Source organism: Microplitis mediator, chromosome 10 (genome assembly GCF_029852145.1).
Source record: "Microplitis mediator isolate UGA2020A chromosome 10, iyMicMedi2.1, whole genome shotgun sequence".
Taxonomy (NCBI): domain Eukaryota; kingdom Metazoa; phylum Arthropoda; class Insecta; order Hymenoptera; family Braconidae; genus Microplitis; species Microplitis mediator.
In genome coordinates, this window is record NC_079978.1 from 20,835,811 (window position 1) to 20,854,580 (window position 18,770).

The 18,770-nt window shown below is 28.0% G+C and overlaps 2 protein-coding genes across 2 annotated transcripts in view; one reads left to right on the forward strand and one right to left on the reverse strand.

Moving 5' to 3' along the window:
* Positions 1 to 4,125: 4,125 nt before the first annotated feature.
* LOC130675916 (transmembrane protein 245-like) lies at positions 4,126 to 13,829 on the reverse strand. The gene is given in 12 exon segments (XM_057481817.1): positions 4,126 to 4,825; positions 4,899 to 5,201; positions 5,302 to 5,402; positions 5,464 to 5,648; positions 5,706 to 5,834; positions 5,837 to 6,068; positions 6,352 to 6,493; positions 6,495 to 7,150; positions 7,929 to 8,563; positions 8,627 to 8,745; positions 8,818 to 8,941; positions 13,559 to 13,829. Coding segments are annotated over 9 exon segments (2,472 nt in total). The 5' UTR covers positions 8,445 to 8,563; positions 8,627 to 8,745; positions 8,818 to 8,941; positions 13,559 to 13,829; the 3' UTR covers positions 4,126 to 4,617.
* LOC130676397 (uncharacterized) overlaps positions 10,876 to 18,770 on the forward strand; it is a 51,122-nt gene continuing 43,227 nt past the window's right edge. Inside the window, exons 1-3 of the mRNA XM_057482549.1 lie at positions 10,876 to 11,810; positions 15,362 to 15,694; positions 17,587 to 17,797. Of these exons, the coding sequence (XP_057338532.1) occupies positions 15,369 to 15,694; positions 17,587 to 17,797 (537 nt within the window). The 5' untranslated portion in view covers positions 10,876 to 11,810; positions 15,362 to 15,368. The remainder of the gene's footprint in view (positions 11,811 to 15,361; positions 15,695 to 17,586; positions 17,798 to 18,770) is intronic.

Genomic DNA, 18,770 nt, shown 5'->3' on the forward strand with positions numbered 1-18,770 from the left:
GTTTCCGTTTGCTGCGCAAGTGTAATAAGGACAGTACCGTTCGTCGACTTGGGTGTAATGAAGACAAAACAGCTCGAGCCTTTAAAGTATTTTAAAAATTAGTTGTCTCACTTCGACCTTCGGCGTCGCCTTTAATTTTGTCAAGAGTCGCGGTGGCCGAATTGGTAAGGCGCTGAGACTACGGGATTTGGCAATCTCTCATGATGTTTAAAATCATATTGTGTGGCTTTGTCACTTTCGATTAGTATCGGAATCATATATATGATAAATAAAGATTCATTTTCAATAATAATAATACATGATTTATTTAAAACCGTAAGATGGACGGTGGAGTTAAAGGTTCATCTATCATGGGAAATTGCCTACCTAGTTCACTCGGAGGTAGGTTCCTGGTTCAAATCCAGGCCGCGATATTTTTTTTTTTTTTTCAAATTAAGTAGTAATCAAAATAAACTTTAAAAATTAAAAATTGTTTGTTAATATCTTCTATCACTTTAAATTGACTGCTAGATAAATTGATCGTATAGGAATATAGCTTCGGAAATAAGTTTGTTCATGAACAAACTTATGAACAAAGTTGACAAGTTGATAAAAAACTTGTCCATCACGAATTACATTTTCATATCTTTGTCAAAAGATAATCGAACTTAACACATCTGATGTAAGTTTCTTACCAGGGACACTACAAATGGTAGGCGCGATCTCGTGGCGAGCATCGAACTACTCCCGAGAAACACAAAGAAAGATAATGTATTAAGATACAAGATGTTCGCTATGAGTTTGTTCATAAGTTGATAAAGAACTTGTCCATCACGAATTACATTTACATATGCTTGAGTAGTGGAAAATTTTTTTACCAAGAATACAGTCAATCCATTTGTTTAAAAAATTAGTTGACAAAAGAAAAAACGTTTACTTGATAATGGGTCATAAATTCGCTTAAAAAAATGTAGAATAACTTGATTAATTAAATTGCTTATTGCCAAGATTTATATCTATCATTTTTGGCAAGGGAACAATTTTATTTTTTTTATATTCAGAGTATTGATTAAATCGTTTTTTTTTTTTTTTTTTCATAATCAACTCAAAAATAAAACTGTTTTAACCAAATTTGTGTTATAATGTGTGTACAACTTGCGACTATTTTATCTGAATGAAAATCGAAAAGTTCTTTAAATTACAAGTGTCTACATATAACATATTATGTTGATAGTTTATTTAAGTTTAATAAACAATATTATTTAAATCTGTCTTTATTTATTATGCATCTACTAACTACTAGTCATTTTTTTCTATTCATTTCCCAGTCTTGTACAAAACCTTCCGTACAGTAGTTCTTGGGGTTCCCTGTGTGAGGGTCTGTTTTTTAAGCGTTTATTGGGAATTTTTTTTTACGACCAATGAACAGATAGAACTTAGAGTTTTTTATCATTCATTTATTGATATTTCAAGAGTATGTAAAACAAATTTCGAATATAAATCTTCATTACAACGTAAGTACCGCTCTGAAAAAGTTTGCTCTAAAAAACTGATTAGTATGTAAATAAAATCAACTCTCTGAATTATTAAATGCCACTAATTTTGCCTTATAGAGAATGTTTTCCAGTTTTCAGAACCCTGCTTCTATTCTCTGTACGACCAATACATCCGGAGTTATTGATTATCAAAGCCAAAATGGACTTTTTTGCTTTGATCAATGATAACTCGGCGCCAAATCGTCGTAGAGTCTTTTTAAGGCCACCAAATTAAAGGGCATAAAATTTCCGAGAAAAGTCAGACAGTCGGATTATTCAAAAAAATTTATTGTCGCCCATAGAGGTATTGAAAGACCAGCAAAAATTTTGAAAATTTTTTTTTTCGTTGGTTTTCTTATGATTACTCCGGAACCATACATGATAAAAAAATTTGAGGTCCAGATCTGAAAACTAGAAACTTGAGGCTACAATTTGCTTTTTTAGTTTTTTTATACGACCATTTTTCACCGAGATACAGCATGTTGAAAATCACCTAAAAATTTCGGATTTTTTTTCTATCCCTTAATTTCTGTGATCAGTGTAAAAAGTGAAGACAAAGAAACATGGGCCAGATTAAGATGTGGAAATTTATGGAGAAATGGAAAAAAAGGACAGCAAGAGTGGGGATGTAGAATATGTGAAAGAGAACCGGAAACGTTGATGCACATATTGAACTGCAAGGATATATACGAGAAAATAAATAAGGTGGGGAAACAAGCAAAAAACAAGTGGATAGAGGAAGAAAATAGAGAACTGAGCAACGACACAATCATAGAAGTATTAAAAGGAGAGGTAAAAAAAGACTTATGTGTATTTATAAGGGAGGTTGAAAAAATGTTCAAGGAGAAAGAAATTCATAACAAAAATTGTCAGTGCGCTGCGGACATGTAATGTATACGGGAAAAGACAGAGCTACGAAGAAGAGTTGTGCAGAATTACAAACCAAGTGGTTTTGTTTTGTATAAAAGTTATATTTGTTATAAAGGTTGGAAAGAGGGAGATAGTCCAAAGAAAAATAGGAGATTGCAGCAGAAATAAGGGGCAAAAGCAGAAAGTGGAAGTAACATAAATAAGAAAGAAACCAAATAATAAATATAAGTGTATATAATTAATAAAATATTGTTTTGTACATGTGTAAGGAAACAGTTTTGTAAAACACAAATGTAGTGATACAAATAAAATTCTATTCTATTCTATTCTATAAAATAAATTTTGTTCATTTAAACTTTTAGTTGAAAAATCAAAAATTAGTTTGAAAATTAATTTTTAAAAATTCATCCAGAATAACATCATAACCAGGTGAGTACAAATTTATCATTAAAGATTAAAAGATAAACTTAAACTCCTTATCAATAGATCGATGGAGAGTGATCTAAAAAAAAATTTAGCAGACATCTAATAATTTCGGACTTTAGACCGATAAATCATAAAAATAAATAATATTTTGAAAAATCGCACAAATTATTTTAAATTTTTATCGTGGACGGAATTCAGCAAACTTCCGGAGACTCAACAAACGGCAAATACAGCGAATATCCATTCATTCACCGGAGTCATGATCATGGAGATAGTGAATTATATTCATAAATTAAGTAGCAACTAAAATATAATTTAATAATTAAAAATTATTTGTTAATATCTTTTATCACTTTAAATTGACTGCTAGATAAGTTGATCGTATAGGAATATAGCTTCGGGAATAAGTTTGTTCATGAACAAAGTTATGAACAAAGTTGATCAGTTGATAGAAAACTTGTCCATCACGAATTACATTTTCATATCTTTGTCAAAAGATAATCGAACTTAACACATCTGATGTAAGTTTCTTACCAGGGACACTACAAATGGTAGGCGCGATCTCGTGGCGAGCATCGAACTACTCCCGAGAAACACAAACAAAGATAATGTATTAAGATACAAGATGTTCGCTATGAGTTTGTTCATAAGTTGATAAAGAACTTGTCCATCACGAATTACATTTACATATGCTTGAGTAGTGGAAAATTTTTTTACCAAGAATACAGTCAATCCATTTGTTTAAAAAATTAGTTGACAAAAGAAAAAACGTTTACTTGATGATGGGTCATAAATTCGCTTAAAAAAATGTAGAATAACGTGATTAATTAAATTGCTTATTGCCAAGATTTATATCTATCATTTTTGGCAAGGGAACAATTTTATTTTTTTTATATTCAGAGTATTGATTAAATCGGTTTTTTTTTTTTTTTTTTTTTTTTTTTTTTTCATAATCAACTCAAAAATAAAACTGTTTTAACCAAATTTGTGTTATAATGTGTGTACAACTTGCGACTATTTTATCTGAATGAAAATCGAAAAGTTCTTTAAATTACAAGTGTCTACATATAACATATTATGTTGATAGTTTATTTAAGTTTAATAAACAATATTATTTAAATCTGTCTTTATTTATTATGCATCTACCAGCTACTAGTCATTTTTTTTTTATTCATTTCCCAGTCTTGTACAAAACCTCCCGTACAGTAGATCTTGGGGTTCCCCGTGTGAGGGTCTGTTTTTTAAGCATTTTTTGGGAATTTTTTTTGACGACCAATAAAAAAATAGAACTTTGAGTTTTTTATTATTTATTTATTAATATTTCAAGAGTATGTAAAACAAATTTCAAATAAAAATCTTCATTACAACGTAAGTTGTACCGCTCTGAAAAAGTTTGCTCTAAAAAACTGATTAGTATGTAAATAAAATCAACTCTGAATTATTAACATCTTATAATTTTTATTTTGAAACATTTGAGTTTCTTCGAAAATTAGGAAGCGTTGATATATATTATTCTTAAAATTACATTTTATCTCACTAACATTAAATTGTTTTATTAACAAAATTGACTTGTAAGACAATGGCATGCAGCTTTTAATTATAGAAATTACAGCATCGTAACATGCATAGATTTACATCGACTATGATCGAATAAACATCCTGAAAATCTAGCTCACGTCCTTAAAGGTTTTAAATTAGAGTATTAAAAATATTATTTTATATGCAATATTTTTTTTTTAATAAAAATAAATAATTTTATGAGTGACTTGTACGCTCGTTAGACTATAGCTTGTTAATTTTTTAACTTCTAAGGTGAGCATTGCTCATTAGTTTGATTCATTTGTTTTTTCAATGAATCCAACGTCTCTTCAGAAAGAGAATGGACGTATCGGCGACTGAGATTAATAGCTACCATAATGCAACAAAGCAAAAGGGGACCGAAAATCGCTCCCTCGACTCTTAAACAAAAAATTCCTCCAGCTATTGATAAGCCTGTTAAATAAGGATGGCCCGCACTGTAAAACAAAACAATTAATATTTTAAATGTTTGGAAAAATCAAATTTTTTAAAATAAACAATTTTTAGTACCCCTTAATTTCTTTGTAAAAATCGGTCATCACAATATTGTAGGGTAGAAAATGGAATACAAAGAAGAGAATCGCAATCATCGGACCTCGAGTAAACCAAAGTTCAATCGCAGCAGGAATGCACGCAAAGTATGCGTCTAAAAATGGTACGGCTGCTAATATAGCGGCAAATGCTGACGGCAAATAAATAATTTTCACATAAAATAAATTATGTATAAGCCACGTCCACATGCCAAAGAATGACGCGAGCTTGAAAGTTGCGGCAAAAACTTCCATCACCGCTTCTTGAACTGCTACTGCAAATCTTAAATAATTTTAAAATCAATCATTTAATCAGATATCTAAAACTCTTATTAATTACTCATCAATATTAATACATTGAGGTGTGATATTCAAAAACTTACCGATAAAAGCTGATGGGACTAAAAACTGCAATCAGCTCAATAGGTTTATAAGTATATCCGCTAGAACTTAGCAGATAAAATAACGTAGTGAAAAATACCACCTGGAAAAAGAATTCATTGTATACTTGATGATTAATTAATACAAAGCAATATTATACTTACGGTACTCAAAGTAAAACTAAGAACAGCAGATCCACTCATGAGAACAACGTAAAGTAATTCTGTTAAAACACTCAAAACTATTGATAAGTTTCCTTTGACAATTCCCCATACTGAGTCAAGAACGGACATTAAAATGCCCACATTGTCTTTGCCGAAATTTTGGATGCTGCTCATATTAAAAATTTCTGTAAAAATATAAGATGTATTAAGACGAATAGATTTTTTAAACTGAAGGGACTTACGAGTTGGTATTTTCCCGAAACTATCTTTCAAACTTTTCCACACTGAATAAGCAGCATCGATGTCCACTGTCGGGCCTATTGACTCCGAGCTTTCATTTGACATCATCCAGGCCTGGTAAAGTCGATCCCCAGTTCTAAAACTTTTTTCTCTAGTATTTCAGCTTTAGACGGCTCCAATTCTTTGGCTAAATTCTTAACACCATCAGCAATAACACTTCTGCCGTATGTATAAGCATTATCTAAAACGCTATTAACTGAATTTTCCCACTGTTCCGGTACCCAATCAACATCTGGATTATGAACTAACGTTGAATTAATAATTCCTCCTGTTACTTGAATCAGATGTATTCCTTCTGCATAAATCTTTCATAATAAATTAACTATAATTAATCTTTATACATATTAGAGAGAACGATTATTTTTTTTTCACTCCCACTTCAAAATATTGCACACCTCGAACGCGAAGTTGGGCTCTACTGTTTAATTTTTTTTTCAATGCATATAATAAAAAAAATTAAACAGCAGAGTTGAACTTTTCCGCTTCGCGTCCGAGGTGTGCAATATTTTAAAGTGGGAGTGAAAAAAAAGTAGTTTCAAATGAACCACCCCAATGTATATTATAAAATATATTTATGTTGTAAATTACCTGTATCACTATGAATAGTGACGCGCAAAGAGAAAATACTAATAAAAAGAAAATGACAGCAGTAGTCGCAACTGCATCAACAGATCGTTTTAATATTTCCCTTATTTCCTTATCAATTATCGTATAAATTTTATATAATTCACATTAACATTCCTATGCACGAATAAAACGCCCCATACATATACATATCGGTATCAGTTTTATTTTTTTCATCTTCCAACATCTTAGATTCGTTTCGGAACTTTCGCAAGAAATAACGTTCGTGAAATGACGTTTGAAAGCTTGGAGAACTCGAAGATTTATCATCATCTGATCTCAATTTTGTCAGAGAGTCTTGTCTAGCATCAGTATCTAAAGACATCGCCCGTTTGATGAATTTCAGCGAAGGCTTTTTGCTACTATTTACAACAGAGTCTTGTTTCTGATCAGCATTTAAAAGAGTAGATGTTCCTTCAATGAAAGTAATTTCTTCGTCCTGTTTCACATTCTCATCTACTTTTACGGCAGGACTTGATACTTTTTTACCGGTCAATGCTAGCTGTACAGCTTCAGTAAAAGTTAATGGTGTTCCTTGAATTTCTTTGCTATCCAAAATGAGTACGATTTCATAGATAAAACCGACGATGAACAATATTTGTAAAATACAAAATATTATGTTTTGATAAACTCCTAGTATGTTCGATACATATAAACTGAATGACAACCAAATTACAAAAGATGCGTAGTTGAATAAAGTTGCATTTTCTTCGGTCCAGAAAAAACACAATATCAATACGTAACTTATCATTACTGTACTAATCTAAAATTAAATAGGTTTTGTTAATAACAGTTATATTGCATTGAAGGGGAGAGGGGCAAAATGGGATATCCTCAAAATTTTATAGAAAAAGTTTATTTTTTAAACAGCTGAAAATTTTTTCTATTCCCTTTAAATATCATTAAAAAAAAAAAATATTTAAAAATAAACCAGTGGTACTGGGGAGAGCCGATTCACCTCAAAAACAAAAGTCTCCATGTCGTAGACAGGATAACTCATTACTGCTTCATCTGAAATAAAAAAACGAAGAAGATTTCTTTAGTGTTTAAGTTTATCTTGGATTTGAACGAAGGACTAAACGAAATATTAATTTTTGAATTTTTGGTAAAGGTGCAACCAAAAAACTCTAATTTTGGCCAAAAATTGCTCTTTTTGTTTAATTAAAAAATAAATAGTTATTGAAAAAAAAAAAAAAAATCTTTCGTTCAGATCTAAGATGAACTTATGTACTAAAAAAATCTTTTTGGTTTTTCGATTTCAGATGAAGCAGTCATGAATTATCTTGCCTATGGCATGGAAACTTTTTTTGAGGTGACGTCTCTCCCCACTACCACTGGCTTATTTTTCCATATATTTTTTTGAAAATTTCACAGAATATTCTTGGAATGAAGCTCAATAGTGTCACAAATTTTAAAAATTTTAATAACAAAGGTACTCTAAAAAAAAAATCACAAAAATATCCTCTTATTTTTGTATCTCAGACTCCTTTCCCTCATTTTGCCCCTTTCCTATACAATAAAAATTTAATAAGCAATTATACCATGTAAATATTGCAGTTGGTGACAGATAAGAATAAAAATGAATTGCTGAACTGAATGAGCCGCCAAGTAAGACATGTCAATATATTGGGCGTGTACCAATAGATTGTAACAAGTAAACTGGATGTAAGTATAATTATTTTAACATATTTTATACGGCTGCAAAGAAATGATCCAACACATTCTGAAATTTTGTCCATCAGTCTGATAGGCATCATAGCAAGATTTATGAGTAGTGGCTCGTAAAAATGATCTGCTTCAGCAAACCAAGACTTGACTGCATTTGTGATGTATAATTTGAATGGAAAAAGAACTGAGCCACAAAGTAGAGCCCATATTAGTGGCTTGACAAACGGCTGGAGAATTATGTAAAGTCCATAACTGGCAGTGCAAACTAAGCATAGAAGAAATAATGCAACTGTATTGTAAATACTCTGCTTTAATGCTTTTTCATGACCAATACTGAAGCCCGATAATACATTTAAAAGATTATCAATGGGAGCTCGGGGTGGCTCCATTCTTGAAAAATTTTTTTTTTACACCAGTTTTTTTTTTTAAATTAAAAACTTCACTTGATGAATTAAGTAATACCAAAAACATTGAGAAACATGAAAAATTATTTCGACATAGGTGATAACTAAATATAAAACATATAAATGAACGTGTGTGCATGGGTGGGTTATGTTCGGTCAATGCATACCTCAAATTTTTAACATAGATGGCACGGAGCTAGATTTACTCTAGGCTCTACCGGCGTTTTTTGTCTTTTACTTTCCCATTAGCCATTTTGACTGCGAATTGCGCGCCAGAATTTGAAATCTAAAAAAGTAATTATTCGACATTTCCGAATTACGTCTAGACCAAAAAGTTTAAGTAAAATATTTTCTATACTATACGTCATTGAGATGTCAAATAATTTATTCCAATTCTGCAACTTTAATTATTCTTGACAGTAAGACGTTTTGGTCAAAAAGTTGTAATCGAGTTGACAACTTGTTGAGAGTAAAAATGATGGCTTGATTGTAGGCGCGAAATTTGAAATATTTATCGAGAGACCAATTTACAAAATACAAATAAAATTAATTTATAGTAAATAAGAAATGTATTAGATGATAATTCTAGTCAAGTATATTTAATCTGTATTTTATAAAATAATATTAATAAATTATAAATTTACTTTTAACAAATATATATTTATTATAAATTGATGATCAAGCAATTGCTGTAAATAAATATGTAATATTTAATACAAGTATGGATATTCTGGAGTTTTAAAATAAGTGTTTTTATCAATGTTTAATATATTTATTTCTCAGTGTTATGGTATATAAATAAATATTTATAAATCTAATAATAATAACAAATGTACCTTATAAAAATATTTACGGTATCCCAGTTAAAAATATGATACTGAAGTAAACTGACTTCTAATAATTTGTAAACTTTTCAAAATAATAAATTATGAAAAAAAAATATTTAAAAAAATTACACTTGTAGTTTTTTAAATTTTCAACATGTGCATATTTTTAGTTTTTTAATTTTTGAAAATGATTAGTTGAAAATAGAATCCAAAAATTTTTAATTGTCTGTTAAATTCAGGATCATTTAAAAATTCTTTGCCATCGATTAAAAATATCGATAATCGAAACAAAACGTCAGCTGTTTGACAAATCAATGTAAACTACATTAGTATTGTGTGTTGCGAAATCGTCAAATAGAATAAAAAATAAAATAAATAATAATTATGACTATAAAGTTAGCAGACAGCTCACAAATAAAATATTTGACCAAGCATATCTTGGTTATATGTCATATTATTGAAAATTTAAAAATGGAAAATGGCGCGTAATTTGAAAACGTCAATATCCATGAAAAAAACTTTTTTTTTTTTAGTACAGTTGTCCAGCAATTTAAAAAATAAAAATTTACGAAGGTCTTACGACTTTAAATTTAGATAAAATTCGATGAAATTAACACATTATGATTAGCTAGTTACAATCTAAAGGCCCATTTTACAATTTTTTAAATTTTTGGCTTAGAATCTTTAGAACGTTATAACTTATGAAATAATCATCCAATCTGATACAAAAAAAACTCAAATTGTTTATTTTTAAATTCTCTAAAGGTCCATTTTTTTTTTTTTGTTGTTTTCATTTTTTATTTATTGTTATTAATAAAAATAAATTTTAAAACATTCCAAAACGAACATATCAAACTCAAAATAAATAAAATTCACAAAATAAAAAATAGGGCATTTATATTTTTGAAAAATTTAAATGTCCATTTTTTTTTTTTTTCACTTTTAAGCTTTGTTCACTAATTAGCAACCAAAATAAATTTAAAAGAAAGTAAAAATAAGCATATTAATTTGAAAATTGATCCGAATTATAAAATTAAAAAAAAAACTTTTGTAACTTTAAAAAATCTAAGTATCCATTTTTTTTTTTTTATTCCTCAGTTTTATTTTCTAAATAATAAAAAAAAAAACAAATTCCAAAAAAATTTGAAAATAGAATATCTCGGTCAAAATTAATAAAATTTATAAAATAAAAAACTGAATATTTAGAATTGACAAAAAACTAAAGATCCATTTTTTTTCTTAAATTCCAAATTCATTTTTAAGTTGGTAAAAAAAAAAAATTGATTTTACTAAAGAAAAAGAATCTAGACTTTTACCTAAATTTTCATTTTTTTAAAATAAATTACTCTCTTTTCGATTCATATACCATAACTAATTCTATCTTGTCTTCTTACTTACTTTTTTTTCTACTTTCAGATATTTTTTTTTAAACGTTTGAAAAATAAATTTTAAAATAAAAAAAAATTAAAATTAGTCTTGGGACCTCTTAAAGACATAAAAGTCTAGATTCTTTTTCTTTAGTAAAATCATTTTTTTTTTTTTACCAACTTAAAAATGAATTTGGAATTTAAGAAAAAAAATGGATCTTTAGTTTTTTGTCAATTCTAAATATTCAGTTTTTTATTTTATAAATTTTATTAATTTTGACCGAGATATTCTATTTTCAAATTTTTTTGGAATTTGTTTTTTTTTTTATTATTTAGAAAATAAAACTGAGGAATAAAAAAAAAAAAATGGATACTTAGATTTTTTAAAGTTACAAAAGTTTTTTTTTTAATTTTATAATTCGGATCAATTTTCAAATTAATATGCTTATTTTTACTTTCTTTTAAATTTATTTTGGTTGCTAATTAGTGAACAAAGCTTAAAAGTGAAAAAAAAAAAAAATGGACATTTAAATTTTTCAAAAATATAAATGCCCTATTTTTTATTTTGTGAATTTTATTTATTTTGAGTTTGATATGTTCGTTTTGGAATGTTTTAAAATTTATTTTTATTAATAACAATAAATAAAAAATGAAAACAACAAAAAAAAAAAAATGGACCTTTAGAGAATTTAAAAATAAACAATTTGAGTTTTTTTTGTATCAGATTGGATGATTATTTCATAAGTTATAACGTTCTAAAGATTCTAAGCCAAAAATTTAAAAAATTGTAAAATGGGCCTTTAGATTGTAACTAGCTAATCATAATGTGTTAATTTCATCGAATTTTATCTAAATTTAAAGTCGTAAGACCTTCGTAAATTTTTATTTTTTAAATTGCTGGACAACTGTACTAAAAAAAAAAAAGTTTTTTTCATGGATATTGACGTTTTCAAATTACGCGCCATTTTCCATTTTTAAATTTTCAATAATATGACATATAACCAAGATATGCTTGGTCAAATATTTTATTTGTGAGCTGTCTGCTAACTTTATAGTCATATAATAATTAGAACATAAATTTTTTTTATTTAAAACTTTTCAAGAAAATTAAAAAATTAGTTTTTCAAATTCGTCAGTCATTATCACATAATCACTAGGTGAGTACAAATTTATTATTAAAAATAGAAGGAAAAGAAACTTAACCTTATCAATAGATTAATTCACAATTGAAAAAAAATCAATTGTCTGGTAACTTTAGGTTTTTGAATAAATAATTAATAAAATTTAATTTTTAAAAAATGCGCATTTAAAAAATTTTCAAATTAATAAGTGCAATTTTTGTAAATATTGTTTTTTAAATTATGTACTCTATTTACTTATAATTTTAAATTCGTCTGATGTCTGCTACATTCACACTCATAATATGAGCACTACGGTTGATGATATTCAGCAACTAAAAATTTATAAAATTAAAATTAAATCTCGATTTTTTTTGTTTATATTTATTGTTTAGTCAAAAATATTGAAACATAAATTACAAATATTAATAGATTAACAATTTTTTTAAGAGAATTAAAATTTTAATAATTAATTTAAGAAAAATTTAAGCATTAGTTTAAAAAAAGGACAACACAGATAAATTTTCAAAAAAAATTACTCAGTTGTTATCAATTAGATTAAAAAAAAAATTTGGTGAATTTTAACCTGATAAATTTGAAAATTCGAATTATAAAATTGACATGAAAATTTTACTGAAATTTATTTTTCAAATTTCGTCTAAGTCCTATTTGATGTCAATTGTCAATAAATGTATTTTAAATCTATACCTAAGCGAAATTGTAACTGCGTTGCCTTCAACTCAATTGATGCTTAAACTTTTTTTGTAATTAATTATCAAAATTTTAATCCACTAATTACAATTGAACGTTATTGAATATTTTTAAAAACTGGGGGGAGAGCACTCTGAGAATTGCCTTAATATAGAGGAAATAATTTAAAAATAAATATTTACAAAATGCACTTATTAATTTGAAATTTTTTTTAATGTGCAATTTTTAAAAATTTCATTTTATTAATTATTTACTCTATTTATTCATAGTTTTAAATTTGTCGGATGTCTGCTACATTCACGTTCATAAAACATAATCAATGTAAGACTTGATTGTTACATAATTTAACTTGTATTTTAATAGATATTTTTATGAGTATGAATGTATCACCCATGAGACAAATTATAAATTTTAAATAAAATAATCAAATTTTAAAAAATGCACGTACTGATGTTTTAATTATCTAAGTACGCATTTTAAAATTTTTTATTCTACTTTTTACTAATTCATTAAAAATTTTATAAAATCGACATTTTATGAAAGTCAATTTAATAAAAAACATTTAGTTATAATTTCATGTAATGTTAAAATTTTTTTTCGCAAAATGAAAATGTATTTTTTTTTTAATTTAATTAATTTACTATTTAATACTGGTATAAATCATTACGTGATTTTTTAAAAATTTCTACTCTGATAAAAACCCTGCTTACCATCAAAAAATAGTTTAAAGTTCGATAATAATTACTACTACTGGTAACCCCAAAGTAATATATTAATTTAATATTTATGGTACAAAAATAAAATGTAAAAGTTAATATTTTTTAGTTTCGCCACTGATATTTAAAAAGTATTGAATTCTCTTCTCGTATTGTCCGAATTATGCGTTGAGGTTTGAATACTAATTTCGTATCAAAATCTCAACACAAAAAGCCTGTGTTAAAAAATAAGACAAATATTGTGTGGACTGTTTCTAACACACATATTGTATTGATTTTAACACAATGTTTTTTATTGTGAACTTAATTCTATGTTTCAATAGTTTGAGACACTTGAATACTATAATTTTAGTTACTTACCAATGTAATTTTGATTTTTATTCTTAAGTTTGTCCAATATATATTATGGCCAGACTCCGAGCTTTAGTAGCTTTAGTTCAATATCCGACATTTTGTTTTTTAACGGTTCCTCTTTTATATAGTAGTGAAAAAGTCGTCCTCCCACTACCATTAGTTAGCACGTATTTTCTATACCTTCACTATCCCTTCTAGGACGACTTTTTCGCCGGGGCTGCTATATGTAGGGGACATTGAATAAGGATCGAAGATATCCGAATCATTAATGTAAAAAAGGCAATACATTGTACAAACCTGGCATGCCAGTGCTGTACATAGAAAAATAATGAATTTGTGAAGAAGGTTAAATTAAAATTAGCCTACTTTTTTATAAAATTGCAACCACATTGCATTTTGTTCGATTAGTACTTAATTATTTTTTATTAAGGCTATTCTCGGACAGTGCTCCCCCACTTTTTAAAAATTTTCATTTCAACTGTCATAAGCGTATCGAATTTTGATCACTTAATTACAAAAAATGAAAGCATTAATTTAAAAAAGGACCACGTAGTCGTAATTTCGCCGATATATTGATTTAAAAAAAAATTAGTAACACTTAATATCAATTAGGAGTTAAACAAAATTTGTTGAATAAATTTCCGTAAAATCGTCATGTCAATTTTATAATTAGAATTTTTAAATTTTGTTGGCTAACATTTATTCAAAAAATTTCGTTTAACTCCCAATTGTAAATAATTTTTTTAAAATTCTATATCGGAACGAAATTACGACTACGTTGTCCTTTTATAATTAAGGTTTTAATTTTTTTTTAATTAATTAATTAAATTTTAATACACAGAAAAAACAGATATCTTGAGTCAAGAAAATATTTTTGAAGACAAACGTTTTCGGGAACCAAGTCAAGATTTTCTTGAGCCAAGAGAATTCGTCTTGGTTGGAGAAGATTTCTACTTTATCTGACAAAATTTAGGTCTCCAAAAAAATTTTCTTGAATCAAGAATATTTACCTTCAGTCGAGAATTTTTTTTTTTTGTGTGTACGGTTACACGGAAAGAAAATTATGGGAAGTTTTGCTATGCATTATGGGAATAGTTCCTATACCAATATGGGAACCAATCCCATAATATTATGGGAACCATTCCTACAATGTTATCGGAACCATTCCCATAAAATTATAGGAACAGTCCCTATAATAGTATGGGAACTATTCTCATAATATTATGGGAATGATTCCCATAATGGTATAGAAACTATTGCTTTACTATTATGGGACCCATTCCTATAATTTTATAGGAATAGTTCTCATACTATTATAGGAACCATTCCTATAATGTTATGGGAATGGTTCCTATAATTTATAGGAATGGTTCCTATAATTTATAGGAATAGTTCCTATATATTATGGGAATGATTCCCATAATGGTATAGGAATTATACCTATACTATTATATGGGTGGTTCCCATAATATATGGGAACCATTTCTATAGTAGTATGGTTACAATTCCCATATCATTATGGGAACTATTCCCATAATGCATAGCAAAACTTCCCATAATTTTCTTTCCGTGTAACCGTATTAAAATTTCATTAATTAATTAAAAAAGGACAACGTAGTCGTAATTTCGTTGCGATATAGAATTTAAAAAAAATTACTTTAAAAAAAGATTTATCGTATTTGAGTTCTCGAAAACTTGGTATTTCCTTAAGTACCCCATTTTGCTCCTCCCTCCCCTATGTATTTCTGTATATTTTCATAGATTACTCATGTTCATATATATACAATTTTCTCTGTTTTATATTGATAGTATCAAAATGCACGTGATAATTCAGGGACGGGAGAGCATTTTCCCCAATGAAGCATCTGATTTAACCATCATTGGAAATTGTTTACGTCATTCCGGCATCAGCATTACGGTCGATGCCTTCGTTGAGAAGTTTTCTTCCACCGTAAGATTTTTATTAAAAACAATTAATGCTGCCAATGCCGAAAGTCCTACCGAAATGACGCCTGTAATTTACTCATTCGGCCAGGCTGGGTCTGGGAAATCCACCACTATGTTCGGCAACCGTGAAAAAAGAATTCCAGGCTTGGGGAAGTGTTTGTTCCCTGGTGTTGATGCAGCCGATCTTCGTTTCCGGTAAGTCGCAAGCGTTATCTTCTAATTGTCAGTTAGTTTGCACACACTGAGAAAAAAATTAAAAAATTTTTAATAAATTTGAAAAAATGAAAATTACAATCTGAGATAATAATCTCAAAATGTAAAAAAAATTAAAATTTTCACATTAGTCAAAGTAAAAATTACAACATATATTATTTAGAATAATAATTTCTGTTGATTATAAAAATTACTGCATTCAAGATCAAATTTAGTAGCCACGAAATAAAAATTACAATGTACCAATTATTTTTACTATTGTACTTAGTAAATATTATGTAACGTGCTTTGTGAAAGATGCATTCTGGCGATTCATTTTTACAATCCAGATAGTAATTTCGTCCCCACTCCTAAAATAATAATAATTCGTTTGGACATAAATTTGTTTGGCTGACGTTGGGATCGAACCCGGTCCTCACTGTTTCTTAACACCCTGAATTTTTTAAGTAATTATCTCTACTTCGGATTGTAATTATTATGATAAGAAAAAATTGCAATCTAGATAGCAATAATTGAAATAAAAAATTAATTTCCCGCTAGTCATCATAATTTTTTTCATGGATTTTATAAGTAGATCTACTAATCGATTTTATTAAAATCTAACTATTGTATTTTTGTCCACATGACGCAACTTTACAAAAATTTTGAAATTTTTTATCTCATTTAGTCAAGTAGGTCCCAAAAATAATATTGGTGAAAAAATTTATATATGTATTTATATATATATACGATATAACGCGCGGTTTTCCCACGATAGCGTCCACAATTCTACACCGATCTTGATGAAATTTTTTAAAAATATACTTTCCCTGGTGGAAATTTTTCGGAATTTTCTCGGAATAACTCTGAAAAGGTCTTTAGAACTTTAGAACTGAGTTTTTCAGAGGAAATTCCGAAAAATTTCCACCACACTCTAAACCCAAGTGTGTAGTCAAAATTAACACACTTCCCAAATAACATTGAAACGTCATAAGCAATCTATAGATATTTAATACACCGTGAAACGTGTTTTAAATGACTACAAAAAACTATAGTTTTGCTTATGGCCTTAAACATAGAACACATTTAATATGTTAAAATAATATACTTGTAACACACTTGGTTTTAGAGTGCAGGGTTAGCTTAAAAGCTCAGTTCAGTTCGAAGATGAGCTCAATCAGCCAGAAAGTTTAGAAGTTATAGTCGTTTAGAGATTTTCTAATTTTAAAAAAAATTTGAGTTTTCTTGATTTATCTGTAAATAAATTTTGATCCTAAAGAAATAATCTATTTTTGGTGATTGAATCTTTAAGTTCATTCGATTAGCTTTAATTTAAGCTACGTTGCTTACTCTTTCGATAATTTTTTTTTATACTTTGATGAATTTCAAAATTTTCAGAAAAATAGAAAAATATATTTTTTTTCGCTTTCTCATTTAATAAATTTTAAGTAATACATAATAGTTGAATCTTGTTAATAGTTTTATGTAGCTTATCAAATGAGCCTCATATTTCAGTACTATTTTTCTATATTCAACAAAAATTGACTATTTATTTACTAAAATTTAGCTGTTGCATTCGTTCTCCCACTTATTAATAAATTTATGGAACTGCTCCAATTCAGATTACTGCCGGGTAACATTTTTAAAATCTCAACATCAAACTATATATAAAGTATTACACGCCTCGAAAGCGAAGCGGCAAGGTTGTGCTTTATAACAGACCCTTCAAGGTCACTTGTTTTTTTTTTCAATTGACAAGCATAAATATAATTGAACTTATATATTATAAGCTTTAGATGAACCTTTAAACGCCACCGTCTATCTTACGGACTTAAATAATTAAATATTATTCATTTAATCTCTTAAATTTTATTTTTCTCTGCTTGACTTCACAGGGCACAAGAATGGTTGCTGCTGGGTTCCCAAAAATTCCGTTTTCGGGACATAGTTTCCGCGCAGGATCCTTCTGTATGGAAAGGGTCCTTAATCTCCTGGGACACATTGACGTGGGGGGAGTTTAATCAATTTTGGCCAATTATGAAGAAACGTCTTGGTGAGAAGAGTGGCGTAAAGTTTTCATTCCGTGGAGTTTTAATAATGGAAATTGTAAGTTATGATTAAAAAATAAAATATTTACTTACAATTATAATTTTTTAAATAAATTGAATTCCGTGTTTATCTACTTCGATCTATATATATATATTAGGGTGAGCCAAAATAACCAAACTATCGTATTCATATCTTAAAAAGAACCGATATATCGAGAAAAAAATTCTCCCGTTGGGCAAAATTTTTAGCTCAATTTTAAAAGGTGTCGGTAGCCTTCTGAAATTTCCCATTCAAATGACATGCAAAAAAATTTTTTTTGATTAAAAATATTACAACTTTTAAACCGTGTGAGATAAAAATTCGGCTCTAAAATATTCTTGTATGGCATAAAATTTTTTTAAAAAAAGTCCTGGGAGTCGAATTTGTAAACTTGATATTTCGTATACTAACCGTTATAAAAATATGTTACAACAAGCTTAACAATTTTCCCCGGGAAAATAAAGTACATGTCTGACCATATATGAGCATTCATATAAGGTCATATATGATCATATATAAACATTGGCAATGCCTGATTAGATATGATTATATATGATCATATATGATATACATATGGGTCTGACAAAAATTATTCAAACTAAAAAATGTTTTATTTTTATTGTTCATTAACATTCATTGAAATTTATTTACATGTAGCTATTGTTTACTCATTATTAATATTTCTATCGATTAAAAACGTATTCGGTATTTTTCTGGGATTCGAACTTGGATCCTTCTGCGTACCAGTTGAAGCTTGTACCACTCTGCTAAACCATGGACTTACTAGTCGGGACTATTCAATAGGTTTATACACTGGTCACAGAAATTAAGGGATAGAAAAAAAATCCGAAATTTTTAGGTGATTTTCAACATGCTGTAACTCAAAAAAAAGCAAATTGTAGCCTCAAGTTTCTAGTTTTCAGATCTAGACCTCAAAATTTTTTATCATGTACGGTTCCGGAGTAATCATAAGAAAACCAACGAAAAAAAA